We start from the raw sequence: 14,268 nt of genomic DNA, 5'->3' as shown, positions 1-14,268 counted from the left end.
TGGTTATAGACTGAAAGTAAAGCTGCAGTGATCCCTCCACCTTAAATAAATAAATAAATAAATAAATAGAAACCCTAGATAAAGCCCAGGCAAAAACAGAATCCCTAACCCATGACAAAAATCACGTGTCAAAAAGGAAGGAACAATTACTGCTCTGAAACACAAAGATGCTAAGGCAAACAAGGATAGAGAACAAACCTTGGAGTTTGGTCAGAGAAAGGTCATTAATCACAGTAGCAAGAACAGTTTCATTAGAGTAGAAGCTTAGAGAAGTCAAATCAAAACGGACCCAAGACAGAGCTAGTGGACAGGAAACCACTGTATTGCTTGCAAATATTAAAGGCATTTGGAGATAAAGGGCGAAGAAATCAGGGAAAATATCACAAAAGGCAGCTGAGATAAAAAAGAATCTAAGAGTAATTTAATAAGTAAAAATACAGAAAGACAATGAGAGTTGAGAAAAGCTCTGCAGGGGCCAAGAGATGGGAAAGGCTTGTTAGTAGAGAAAGAAAAGGCTTCCTCAAATGACTTCAAGAACTGGCAGCATGTGTCATATTTCATAATTTGTCTACAATCAAAATTATTTTACCAATAACTTCCTTTAATATGCTGCTCACATACTCAAAAAACAACTTTTGTCTAATGGTGTGGCCTGTCAAGACTACCCTAATTTTAATATCCTCAAATGAATGAATAGAAAAAAGCTCAATGTCAAGCCACTGACTATCAATGCACAGCCACAATTTAGTGCACACATAATATACAGAAAAAAAGAGCAGGTAATAAGGCAACATCCTGATGCTGCTAACGCGGGTAGGAAGGGTGAGCATGATGTTATTTCTACAAGGCAGGAGCATTTAGCTAGTCAGATGGCAAAATGCAGCAGAGAACAGATCTGTGATGCTCATGGTTTTTTATTTTTCAAACTTATCAAATGCTACACCATAATAACAGGATTCAAGATATCCAAGCAATTTGGATATTCATTCGGTGACTGCTGTACTGTTAACTGGTTTGCACACAGACTTCGGAGAGCACCCCCGTGCCTCCAAATCCCCATACAATAATGCATCAAAGCCTTGCGAAGACGAGGAAAGTCACAGGAAGATTTAATGGAAGCTGTATTTAAACACAGCTGGTTTTCAACTTACAGAAACAGACCCAGAGGTTCCCATGAAAATAAACACCATACTGAAACTTGGAACGTAATAAATTCAAGGAGGTTAATAAAGTTTCAGCTCAAGGTACCAAGACATCTTGCCTTCAATAACAAGGCTGGCTACAGCTTAAGATACAAAACCTGTAGAGTAAACACAAACAGAGACCTCAAACTCCATTTATTTAACCATACACAGAGTTGAAACCAACACCAAGTGAACTACTGAAAAAAGTTACTTTTTCATTAGCATTTGATCAAGACCTAAAGATTTCCCCATTGATGTTCTATTCTCAATCCAGCCATCTCTGTTCTGTATTAGTTTATCCAGCTAAGGAACTGCCAATACCATTTTATTTCTGCCTCACAGACTCCATGGGCACAGAGAACAAGAATGATGAGCCTCTCTATCCAGTGTATGAAAACACAGGAACACTGATTTTAAGAACTGTTATTATTACATATTATTTTAATAAAAACGTTTCATCTCTAGCCAAGTTAACTAGCAAAACAGTTGTAGACTTGATAACACAATCACAAATTTTAACGATGATAAAATCAAATGTAAAGAATGTAAAAATCAAGACTATTACCCTTTAAAAGAAAAAAGAAAAGTGCTCCGGGGCTCTAACATTCAGTTCTCTATAGATTAGTACCTTATTCACAGCACAAAGTCTTTCTTATTTTACAGTGCGGGACGAGAAGCCACGAACAGGGATGGAAAGCAGAGGGTGGCACCCCTCAGGACCAATAAATCAGAGCACCCAGAAGCCTATCTCAAGTGAACACGCTGATGTGCACCGTCTGGGGAACAAGCAGGAAGGGCAACACAACCGGGAGCAAGTAATCCAAATGTTTTCTGGAGGACATCAGGGACAACTTCTTGATATACTTAGTGAATTGACCAAGAAGGCTGGCACACAACTCTTCAAAAAATGAAGAGCTGGCTGGAGATGTAACAACCAAGAGTAGCCTGGTGTGTAGCAGCCATCAAATAGTACAACTGAAGATCCCGAGTAAAGGAGTCCAGCAGCAGAGTACAAATCTTGGCTTTACGAGAACAGACTTCAGCTTGTTCAGGGAACTGGCAGGTGGCCATGGGAGGCAGGCTCTGAAGAGCAAAGGAGCCCTGGAAAACTGGCAGGTCTATCCAAAAATACAAATACCAGAAGTCTGGCTTCCCTAACCTAATTGTCAGAGTAGCAATGGGCAGTTTAGAGACAGGGCTGAAAACAGGGAGAGGCTACACAGGAACAATTGCAAAGCATCACCCATGCATGTAGGGATCACACCAGGAAAGTCAAAGCTCACAGCTGACACTCACAAGGAACATCGAGGGCAACAAGAAGAGCGTCTGCTACTACATTAGCTGTGAAAGGCTGAACAAGAAAACATGAGCCTGTTGCTGCAAGAAGCGGGCAGAGTAACTGAATACAGAAGAGTCCTGCCTTAAAAAGAATCCATCACCTGAAAACCTGTGCACTCACCTTCCAGTTTGAGGCATCAAAAACAACCACACGTGTTAAGTTAAAGACTGGTAGAGTTACAGAAGTCAAGATATCATGCAAACAACTTCACAAAGCCCCACAGAATTAACTGAGAACATATATAAACTAATTTTGCTTGACGCCAGAGAAATCATACATGGAACAACAAAAGGACAATAGGTAATGAAAAACACACAGAAGTGAAAACAAAGGTGTAGGACAAATTCAGAAAGCAAGATTTTTAAAATGTACCATCTGAAGCATTAAAACATATACAGATATGTTTTTGTACACACCATCTTGCAAGGAATATTTAAGTTTGGCAAGTAAGTATTTAGATTTTTTTTCCTATGTTATCTGTGACTCTTTTCTTCTTTATCTGAGTGATAAGGCAGCTGTTTCCTTTCAGTGTGTTGCTGCATACAGCTTAACTTAAAGAGGCTTGGAGGTGCTCTTTTTGTTCATTTCTGTCGAAGTCACCGTCTGTTTGGGTGCTTCAGAAAGTACTCGGGATGCCAAGTCAATAAAGTGAAAACAACCGAGATGCAACAGCATTAAACATCAAATGCCCCAACTCAGCTTCATTGGGAATTTGGATGATACCCTAAATGATGTCAAGTACCAAATTCATAGAGAAGGGAAAAGCTTTCTTCTTAAGAAGGTTGCCACTGGTTTGTTGAAGGTGTTTTCCTGCTCTGAGCACAGAGATTTCAAGAAAATGCAAGTAACTTGCCTGAAAAGTTTCATATATGGTAGTTGGAAAGCAACTGGGTGCTGAAAGCAATGCTTCCCTTTCTTTCCCCTCCGCACGGCCTTTTTGTTCACTGCTGAAGGAGGTGGTTGTAGTTAGATAGTGGAGCTGACCGGCTTCTTCAGATGACACTCTACTTTTGTCATAAATGACAAAATATGATACTCCAAGCCTGTGAAACCTACTTTCCTAAACGTTACAGTGCTTTTATGTGCTGATAAAAGTCAACTTAATTGATTAAAATAAAAATCTCTTTTTATTCAGCAGATTTATTACCTGTGTGTTTTTTCTATTTTATGAAGTCAATTTTTCTTTCAGATAAAATAGAGGAGGACACAAAATGTCCACAGAACCCTTTAGAAGAATAACCAAAGCAGGAACTCCCTTACACAAAAAGCATTTAAATTACACAGATTATACAAGATTAGGGCATGTAATTCAGAGAGCTCTTATTCATCCTATGGCATGCAAAACATGAGTTGTCATGTAGCTGAACCAAAACCTCCCTTCCAGCTGATTCATACTTATAAAATCATGATAGGCAGATACCTCTAGCCAACACATGCCCTAATTTTCTAATAAAAAATCCTTTAAATAAATAAAAAAAAGAAAACAGCACACGCCTTACACTTATTTCACTACCTCCAGCTATTAAAAGAGAGAGCAGAGTTTCAAAATTTCCACCAACAGAAATGTAACAATCTTCTCTAATTAGGAAGTAGAGAATTTATAGTGAGATTTTATACTGCCAAATATTTTACATGTTCATATTATCTTGGCGAAGGGAAAGAAGTTCTGACATTCAAAAGGAATCTCCTACAGCAAATGTACTGACAGAGGCACTTTTTTTTTTTTTGGACACCTTGTTTTACCTAGAGTTGTCTTAAATGAAGACAAGGGCCAAGGTTAAAAGCCTATTTGTCTACGTAACAGTAAATACTGCAAGCTGCTGTGATATTTAAAGTCAAGGAAAGGGTCGTATAACCAAATCAAAGGAGTGTCAATTATGAAATTCAACGTAACTGTACTTGCAAGGAGTCAGCGGTGCTCCACATCTTCGGAGTGATTTATTGATACCAAAATGTTATCATTAGTCCTGTCCAGCTGACCTCCTCTACATCCCTAAGAGATGCAGACAGGTCAAAAGGTTATTAGGCCAGCACGATCCAGGGGCTCAAATTAAGTAGCCTCATGCTTAGCTCATTTGACCGTGTGATTGCCAGCCCACGAGGCTCTCAGCAAGGCACAACCTTGAGCACTGCGCACTGTGCTGCCAGGAAAAGGAAGGAAAAGGAGAAGAGAAGGAAAAGAAGAATGCAAATATGGAGGGGACTGAGCCTCACTCAAGAGATTCGAACACATAAAGATTAGAAAACCATCGTTTAACCAGCCAGGCTTCTGAAACCTTGCCCACCCTCGGAAACCGAGGAGCCCAAAATATTTGTACCCTCTAGCACTTTGTAATATACTTTGGATCAAGAGGCAAAAGGCCTGAGAATAATTTGTGCAGGCTAAATTGTTTGAATGAGCTTTCAGTAACTCATTTAACGTCGGCCTGAATTATTTTAGCCTGTACCCATAAATGCAAGCCTGAAGACAAAGGGCAGCTAATGCTCCCACCAGCGTCCCACAGCGCGCTGGCACCACGTCAAGGTCTCCCAGAAGGAGCAGCCTCGCTAACAACCAGCACACACAGGAGTGGGTTACGCATCCCAGACCCCAAATTCGCATGGGGCACAACTGCAACAATTTCAGAGAGCTCATAAGCAAGGCCAGGAGAAAAATGCTGCTGTTTCGTGGCTCTGCTTCTCCCGTTTCAGCCATATGGAATAGCCTCATCCCCCCCGCCCACAAAAAAAGGCTACTGAGCTATAAAAAACAAAGTGCTGAAACAGAAAAATCCAATGAAGCTCTGAACTGAACTTACTTCTGATTTCTCATCGACTTCTTTGAAAATATGCTTAATTCATAGCAGGGAACTGCTATAAATGTTAGATAAATGTGTGTTTTGGTGAGAAATGGATCAGAAAAAAAATGGGGAATAGAGTTCAGACCTTCAAAAAGGTTTCCAGAAACTTTGCATAAGATACCTGATTTCAGTGACCAGGCAGAAACAGCAACTCAGGATAGGATCAGGAGACCAAATGGATACGTGTCTTTTATTGGAACTTATCAAATATTTCTTCATTATATTTTACTGCTAAGTAGCGTATAATTATTCTGTTTCGTTAGTACAAAATATTTATCTGCTTATTAGAAATACATCTTAAAGGCGTGGCTCTATTTCCAATAAATGGAGAGAAATACTAGAAAATTGTTTTACAGAATCAGAGAATGTTTCAGGTTGGCAGGGACCTCTTAAGATCTTGTCAAACCCCCTAGCTCAAGCAAGGTCAGGCAGAGCAGATTGCCCAAGGTGTGTCCAGTCGAGTTTTGAGCACCTCCACCAGTGGAGACCCCACAACCTCTCTGGACAACGTGTACCAATGCTCAGTCACCCTTGCAATAACAAAGTTAAGCGTTTTGTGGTTGTCATTAAGTGTTCACATGGAATTTCATGTGCTTTAATCTGTGCCCGTTGCCTTTTGTGTTGTTACCGGGCTCCACGGAAAAGCACCTGACCCCCCTGAGCAGCACAAGGCTCTGGGGTACCTGCCGCTCCTCCGTTTTGCATCACCTACAAACCTGTTGATGGTGCGCTCTGTCCCAGCATCCAGATCACTAACGAAGGCTGTGAACCTGCTTCTTGCTGTGCTTACCTCTCCAAGGATCCCAAACTCCAGCACCTCACCTAAATAAGCCAGTAACAGCCATACTGCAGCTCCCTGTTGTTCAAGACTGAAATCTTTCTGAGATTCTCCGAGCACTGAGAATCCTCTGCTACATTCAGCCTTTGGTTTCTGCAATCCCTCATGTGAAAAGCTGCAGAAAACCACAAATTCTGAGTGACTCAGCCACTAACTCTCATTTATATTTTCCAGTTTTACTTTTCAAAAATATTCATGCTTAAGCCCAGCAATAAACTGTCTGACAAGAACACACAAATAGTTGGCATTTCAGTTATTTTCAGAGCAGACTCTAGTTACAGAGAATAAATTTGCTTTTTTTTCTTTGTTTTTGCGTGTGTGTTGTTTAAGATACAATTCTTTACCATATAGGACTGTCCTCTACCATTTTCACATTCCGGCACAACAGAATTGGCTGCAATACGGATTCCTGCTTCAGCAGGTATCACCCCACAGTCGAAAGAAAGCAATCATCACTCGCCCCGGGAACTGTCTGATGTTATCACTGACATACGCCTTCTTCCGTGAAAAACCCATCGTAATAACGGCAAAGAGGCTTTATGTTTTCCAAAGTGCTAAGCAAAGACAGCCCAATTCGATCTGTAACGCCAGAAGAGATGAGTAGTCTGCCTTTTATCTTAGGGAAAGATATCCAGTAGATCTTACTGTGAGTATGTAGGCAAGACTACACACAAACCAGTCTTGGACCACAACTCTGCCTTTCAGTTTGGCAATTTATTTCTCAAGCACATTGGCTATGTCTACAGGTTGTAGGACTACTGAAATATTCTGAGCACACACAAGAACCAAGTACATGGATGTTTCTTCCATGTGACAACTGGGGACGCTTGTTAAGTTAGACATCAAAAGAACTACCCACAGTATTTTAAACGTGGCCTCTTTCTGGCTTATAAGCATTATTTAATCAGTGAACACTACCTGTTTTGTTACCTGCTTATGCTTTTAAATACGAGATTAACTATTAATGCATTAATTATAAGTTTGCTTCTCTTTGTGGAAAATACACTTGATCCTGCTTGCTTTTGTAAGGAAAAGAAATCAGATTGTGGTTCTTTTTCAACTATTTCACCTTTACCCTTTACATATTTCCAATATTTGACTAGCCTGAAAATTCACTGAGGCAAGCAGTGATTTGCTACATTATCTCAAGTTATAGTTTTACTCTGAAGTTTGGAGAAGAGTAAAACAGAATCTGCAGAAAAATTAAAGGAGGCACTATTCAGAGGATTTAAACAATTTATGGTATTTCCCATGTTTTATTGAGCTTTTTGTACAAAGCTCAACCAATTTTAAAAAATAAATAATCAAGAATGAAATGCTGTATTCCACACATTGATTCTTGTCTTGAGACCAGGCTGGATGGGGCTTTGAGCAACCTGCCTAGTGGGAGGTGTCCCTGCCCATGGCAGGAGGTTGGAATTAGTTGATCTTTACGGTCCTTTCCAACCCAAACCATTCTGTGATTTAGTTTTTTGTCTGTTTTAAATTATACCACTACGGAGACAAAGAAACTGAGAAACACTCCACTGCTGTCAAAACAGACTTTAAAATAAAAAGAATATGATCTAGTCTTAATGTTAAAGGACTTCTTGTTCCCTCCAAAGGGAGAAATATTACCATAAAGGTGACTGAATAGACTCTGTGTAAATTAACAGACAGCAACGGAGCCACCTCTCAAATCTAGGAGTGACCTTGACCCTCTAGTGACAAGCACTTTGAAAAGATAGCACTATTATCTGCCAAGTCTCTTGATACAACACTACACTGAACACAACACAGTGTTCTGTTCAGTTCATGACCATCACGAGTGCAACACTACTAGATCATAAAAGGCTTTGGGCACAAATCCTGTGTTACATTTCAACAGCCCTCAGCATACTGACACCATTCAAACAAGGTAAATATTTAATCAAGAAAATGCACTTCTTTTGCAATGCAAGGAATTCTTGCATTGCAAAATTTTACTAAGTGACTCAGCACTTTGACAAGAATTAAAGTTTTATACTTTGTTATAGTTATAGAATAAGCATTTAAAGCTTTAAATAGATTTAAATTCTCTCTTCATATAAGAATACCTGATTCTTACCACCTCGGAAGGACTTAAATATATACACACACACACGCATGGACGCTACTGTGCGCAAAAGTGAATCCATTTTTTCCTCTTAAGATACACGCAATAAAAGTACAATTAAAGCTGTTTTTTATTTTGCTATGAAAGTTCTCTGTACTTAGTAAAGCACATAAAGAATGAGGGGAACAAACTGTCATCAGGCACCAAACAAGAGTAAGCTACCATTAGTCTGAAATAAAATACACTGTTAGCAAGCTGACTGGTAATGGCAGTTGTAACCTTTCAGAACCTTTTTCCTTCAAGTCATTTTAAAAACATCCAGTTTTAAAATAAATCTTCATTAAAAGACTCTCATTTATTTCTCTCTCAACACATAAAAGCATATAAAACACAACAATACCAGAAAGAGGCATTACCATTAACCTAGTAAGAACACCTCTTTCCACACCCAAGAAAAAAAATTGTAGTATTTACAAAGCATATTATGAAAAGCGCATGTTTGAATAACTTTCATGCTTGCATGCTTCAAGGAAAACATTTACGTAACCTTTCTGTTATCTGGTGTAGAGAAAAGAAAATATCTGTTGAATAATAATGTCAGTAAAAATACTTTCATTTATGCACACTTACTGCAATCTCTCTACAGGCCGACATGGATATCCCTGTACCTTCAATTTGCTTCAGTGCATACTCCTTTTCATCTTTTCTGTACGAAAAAAAGAAAGAAAGAAAGAGAGAAGGGAATATTTTTAGTTTTGATTTATGTTGCACCGATCAATACAAGTACAATGATTTATTTTGATTTTGTCTAGATCAAGAAGCTGAAAAGCTAATCTGTTTTTATGTATAGATTACTCTTAGATATTAAAAGCAGGTTTCCTTTTTTAACAGAGACTTCAAAAAACACAAACAAAAACTCCTGCGTAAATAAACTTTGTTAACCTATTTCCACTTCTCTCTAATCCATACTGTTAATGGCAAACACATCCATAGGGTATTTTGATGGACATTTTTCTTGAAATTTTTGAATCCTATAGGATATTTTGGTATTTTCTTGACATTTTCAAATACTGTCTGTTATGAAAGAGCAGCACAGTCGCATCCCATGCCTGGAGGACTCCCCTGGAAGTACCTAGAAACTACAAGGATCTTACTTGATTTTATGAGCCAGTGTCAATTGACTTTTAATTTAAAACATAACAGCATTTCATAAGTAATTATACATTGAAAGAACATGAATTTCACTGGGCAAGTCTGTGTTTGCCAGCCACAAGTACAGGACTCCTGTCAAGCACTCGCTACTACAGACCCCTACACAGTACGTGAAACTGCTCTGCCTGAACAGGGCATTATCCTTTTAAATAAACATAATTGGAAGAAATTCCTGGCTGTCAGGGAAGACAACCAGAACAAGAACATGAGGAGGACCTCAAAGCCCTTGTGACACAACATAATCACCTTAATACCCATGGTAAATTTGGGTAGGATTCAGCTGGAAGCAATGGGTGTTGATGAGTAGCATCACCCTCAGCGCTGACACACGTATGTGGGCCCACCGATTACAACTTCTGGACCACTCAGTAACCCACAGTCTCCCGTCCAAATTCCCTACAGCATCTCAAGTTTCCCCCTTTTCCAGTCCCACACCATTTCATTTTGCTGCCCTGGTTTCAGTTCGTCTTGCTTCCACCTCCAGGTCCAGGTCCTGCCCAGCTCCAGCCTCCTCCAGAAACCCCATCTCTGAAACTGATGGGATGAGCAGAGCGGTGTGGGGAAGGCATGGGACTGACCAGAAATTAAAACCACCTACACACGTTAGTAACTACAGATGATCATTTTTATCAGCAATTTTCAGTAGCAATTACATCCATAAAACATATCTGTCGTTAAGATCGTGGTTAGCTCCCAGTTGACCAGTTTCACACCACATTTTTTGACGTGAAAATTCAGCAAGAAAAATTCCAGTCTTGCTCAGACTACAAATTAAGCTGGTGCATTGCAAGATTTGCAAAAAGTAAATCCACCTCTGAAGATGAGTCACCCAGCAGCTGTTCCAACTGGAAAACCTGGGCGCTGTTATTCCACCCTCGCTCAAAAGCAGTTGTTACTCCTCTCTCAAACAAGCACCTACCTGAAGTCTTTGGAAATCAGTTGCTATGTTTGAAAAGATATCCCCTCCAAATTAAAAACAGAAAAAATCAGTTGTGATGGGGTTACCATCTGCTTTATTTCAAGCTGGGCGTTTCATTGTGCTTGGGATTTGATGCAGCAGTGCTCCCAAAGCAAGCAAGACGAAGCACGTTAGGCTACAGGCTCCAACAGGCCTCTCTCTACTGATAGGCCTGGAGTAACAAAAGGCCCTTCTGCAGCTGAAAAGAAAGCAATGTGTTACTTTAAGGTGACCTAAATGACGCTAGAGCTGCCAAAAGGAAGAAATATGTTCTGGTTGTGCACTGATCTGTGGAGAAATGCAAGGCATGGTGTAAGCTGCTGTCCTTTGTAACTACACCAGAAATATTCACTTATTCGGACACTTAGACGCAAACCTCCACAACACGTATGACAAACGAATATAGCAAGATTAGATCCTCCTCTTGTAAAACAAGCTTTTGTTCCTTTATGCTAAATAAATTAAATGCTTTATAACACAGTATTTTGAACATACAACTTCTGATTCTGCACAGAGGGGAAAAAAAGGAGAGTTTCAGAAGTTACCATTACTAAGATAAGGCCACACGCTGCATTAACAAAGATAATCCGTACGGGCTGCTCACCAAGGACCCTTTCAGGAATAACTTCACAGATTTATCTCCTTCCTATGCAGGAGGACTCACCAGGATCTACTGACATGATAAAGCAGATTCCATCTTTGCTCCCCATAAAGCAGCCGTTTAATTTTGTGAATTAGTCATTTACAAGAACTTGGATCAAGACACTGACACCAGAACCAAGAAATCTGTGCATTTACAGGTGATAAGCTCATATTTTGTCTTTTAGAAATTTAGATTTCATTAATTTTTTAAAAAGTGAATAATAAATGGTCGTCCCCTCTCCTAGAGGGTTCTACCTATGCAGACAGATTTATATGAAGTGCAAAGGATTAACTTCATTATTCAGATCATGCACTGAAGCTATGAAGACAAAATTTTGTTGTCTGCAGAACCAAAACCAACTCCAGACATTTAAAGTTGCTCACAGGTTTTAAACTACAGTCATGCTCACACTGCATGGTACGGAATGATGCTGTGCTTACCAGCTGAAGTCCCAGTACAAAATGGGCACTGCAGAAGTGAAATGCACCCTTCCTTCAGCACATCTCCTGAAGTGAGAACACCACCACACAGATAAAACTGCACTGCCCTAGCCTGGCAAGGCAAGCATTAAATTCAGTCACCCAGGCTTGGGCAGGCTGAAGGACGCTGCAGAAAACGGGCAAGCTGTTTGGCACATGCTGTATTTAACAGCATGGCTTAGCACCACTGCAGGTCTGTCATCATCGAACACCAACCGCTCTACATAGGATTTTAGGAGACAAATGAGAAATGATGAAAGATGCTTAAAAAAACAACCCATCGCCGTAAGACATTACAGCACGTGGGATAAGAAGACAATATCACCAAGCAACAACCAGCATGCTTCTAGGATGCTGGGTTTTGTGAGCAGTGAGTAAAAATGGGGATAATTAAAACACTTATCTAAAATAAATGGGCATCAAGTACAAAGAACTCCAGAACTACCATATTCTAGGTCTCACAAAACATCTGTTTGTATTTTACCAACAATTTTAAATCATAGCCTCCTTTAAGTACGTCAATATCATTTACTCGTTTTGGCAGAGAAGCAAGGTTATATGAATATGTTTCCAAAGTTCAAGGTTTTTATTAAACAAACATAATAGCTGCTTAAAGCACTTCCCAAAAGATCTCCACCAACTGGTACTTTAACTAACAATATTTCTCATTTAAGAGTAACCTCAAGATAATTTGAGAAAGGAATATATTTAAATCCTCGACACTGAGTCAGTCAACGCAATCTGATGAAATCCACAATTCTGTTTACTCAATAAAACGGTCTTAAATGGCCAAAGAAAAAATAGGTACTTTATTAGCTGTTTCTCTGCTGTAAGAGCTCCATAAATAATGTAAATCGCAGTGATATGCAAGTACACTGTTCGACTCCCTAGAGACCTGCGCTCTTAAGAAACACCGTGGGCAGAGGGAATTATTTCTGCTTCATGTTGAATACACAGAAAAGCTCCAGTGAACCTGGAACATATTTCAAGAACTCCTACAGAACAATACCGTTTTCATTTTCCTAAATTCCTCTTTGACAGATGCTACATAAGTGCATTTTTCATTCGAGAGCGTAGCAGGCAGGATCCAGTTTAGAAAACAAAGAAGAGCAATGAGCTCCACAGGTCTGGGAAGAGGCAGAAGGCACCATGATGGAGGTAACCAAGCAGAAGCAAGGTCCCTGTGTGAAGATACCGCCCTGAGGTCCACACTACCAGCATCCTAGAAGCCAGCCAACGTGCCAGGAGGTCCTGCTCTGCCCATTTGTGCCTGAGGGCAGGGGAGAAGGGTGCATGGCAAAGCTGGACCAAGAGGGGTCAATTAGACAGCCACCCCAGTGCAAAGGTGGCAATGTGCTCTCCGGTCTGTATTCCACAGTATGGAATACTTTTTTCTAAACAAGAAACAAGTCAATGGAAGACTAGAAACAACTTGCCCAAGGAAAAAACTGGAGCATCTGAAAATAGCACATGGTTCAAACTACTGTTTTATCCATATTATTCAAATTTTTAAACTTCTAATGATGGTCCCTCCTGAATTCAGAAAGTATTTAACATACCAAATCCATAGTTTATTAGCCACATCAAAGAACTGGCCTGGAAGCCTATAATCACACTTAAGCTACAACTGTAACTATTACACCAGTTAATACAGATATTAACGTTATACCATATACTAATTTTCTTAATTAAGAGCAGAGCATTGAAAATAGAAAATAAAGTATACAATGCCTTAACCAAATAAAGTACACAATAAACATCCCAAGACCTAGCTAGAAAACACTGACAGAAGACAACAAGTCACCCTTGTACACAACACTAATGGCATAATCACATTTTTGTGGCACGCATAATTGTGCCTTTATAGGGCAAAGACCAGGACCACTACGCAGCCCAGTGGCCTCGAAGCAGAGTACTGCAGGAAAAAGTGAAAAATCCCTCTGTGGTATTTGGCTCACGAAGCTTTCCAGGAGCAAAGCCACTGCAGGGATCCCATTTGGCACTGGGAATAAAATAAAAACACAAGAAATGGTGCATTCATTTTTCCAGGGGGCTATGAAAAAATAAAACGGCAATTACCAGCATGTGCTTAAAGGTGACAGACAGAATATGACAAATGATTTTAGGGGATTTTCTTTAAAAGTTACTATCAGTGAAACGGAAAATGATACATAGACTTAACTGAAGTCAAGACCAAAAAGAGTTGCAACAGAAAATATGCTATTGTGCCCCCTCTAGAATCAGAGAAACTATTTCTACCTGTAGAACAAGAGTTAATGTCTCATTACTATTGGCATCATTATACTAATAAACATTTTTTAAACAGAAGTCTGCTATTGTTTAGAGCTATTTCGATCAAATGCTGTTTTTACTAGCACAACTCAACAATTTGTGCCTTTTGCATATAACTGTTGGAACACCACGTCAAAAATTGTGGAGTTGAGAAGCAAGCAATTAAGATTTGCCTAGCTTAAAAAAAAAAAGTCAACATAACTCAAACAGAGCTCAGTTTGCACCCCAATATATACTGAAGCATCTCAGTAGCATGAATCTTGGAGGGGTAGGGAAAAAAAAAGCCATTTAAAGTTGAGTTTGCTTCTCCTCTGCAACTACATGGCTAAGTAAAGATATTGCAAGAGTTGTGCGAACATGGAGCAATGGCTTACAACAATTAGCCTTAAAAATAATAATAAAAATTTTA

The 14,268-nt window shown here is 39.5% G+C and overlaps 1 protein-coding gene across 2 annotated transcripts in view; it reads right to left on the bottom strand.

Annotated features, from left to right (window-relative positions):
• Positions 1–14,268, bottom strand: part of CDK19 (cyclin dependent kinase 19) — a 111,388-nt gene that overhangs the window by 87,564 nt on the left and 9,556 nt on the right. Inside the window, exon 2 of one of the 2 annotated variants that reach the window (XM_027454709.3) lies at positions 8,906–8,981. The exons of the other annotated variant lie outside the window; for it this stretch is intronic. Within the exon in view, the coding sequence (XP_027310510.1) occupies positions 8,906–8,981 (76 nt within the window). The remainder of the gene's footprint in view (positions 1–8,905; positions 8,982–14,268) is intronic. 2 annotated transcript variants of the gene reach the window in all.

This window comes from Anas platyrhynchos, chromosome 3 (genome assembly GCF_047663525.1).
Source record: "Anas platyrhynchos isolate ZD024472 breed Pekin duck chromosome 3, IASCAAS_PekinDuck_T2T, whole genome shotgun sequence".
Taxonomy (NCBI): Eukaryota; Metazoa; Chordata; class Aves; order Anseriformes; family Anatidae; genus Anas; species Anas platyrhynchos.
The sequence above is the reverse complement of the archived record's forward strand: the minus strand, read 5'-3'. Positions and strand labels throughout refer to the sequence as shown.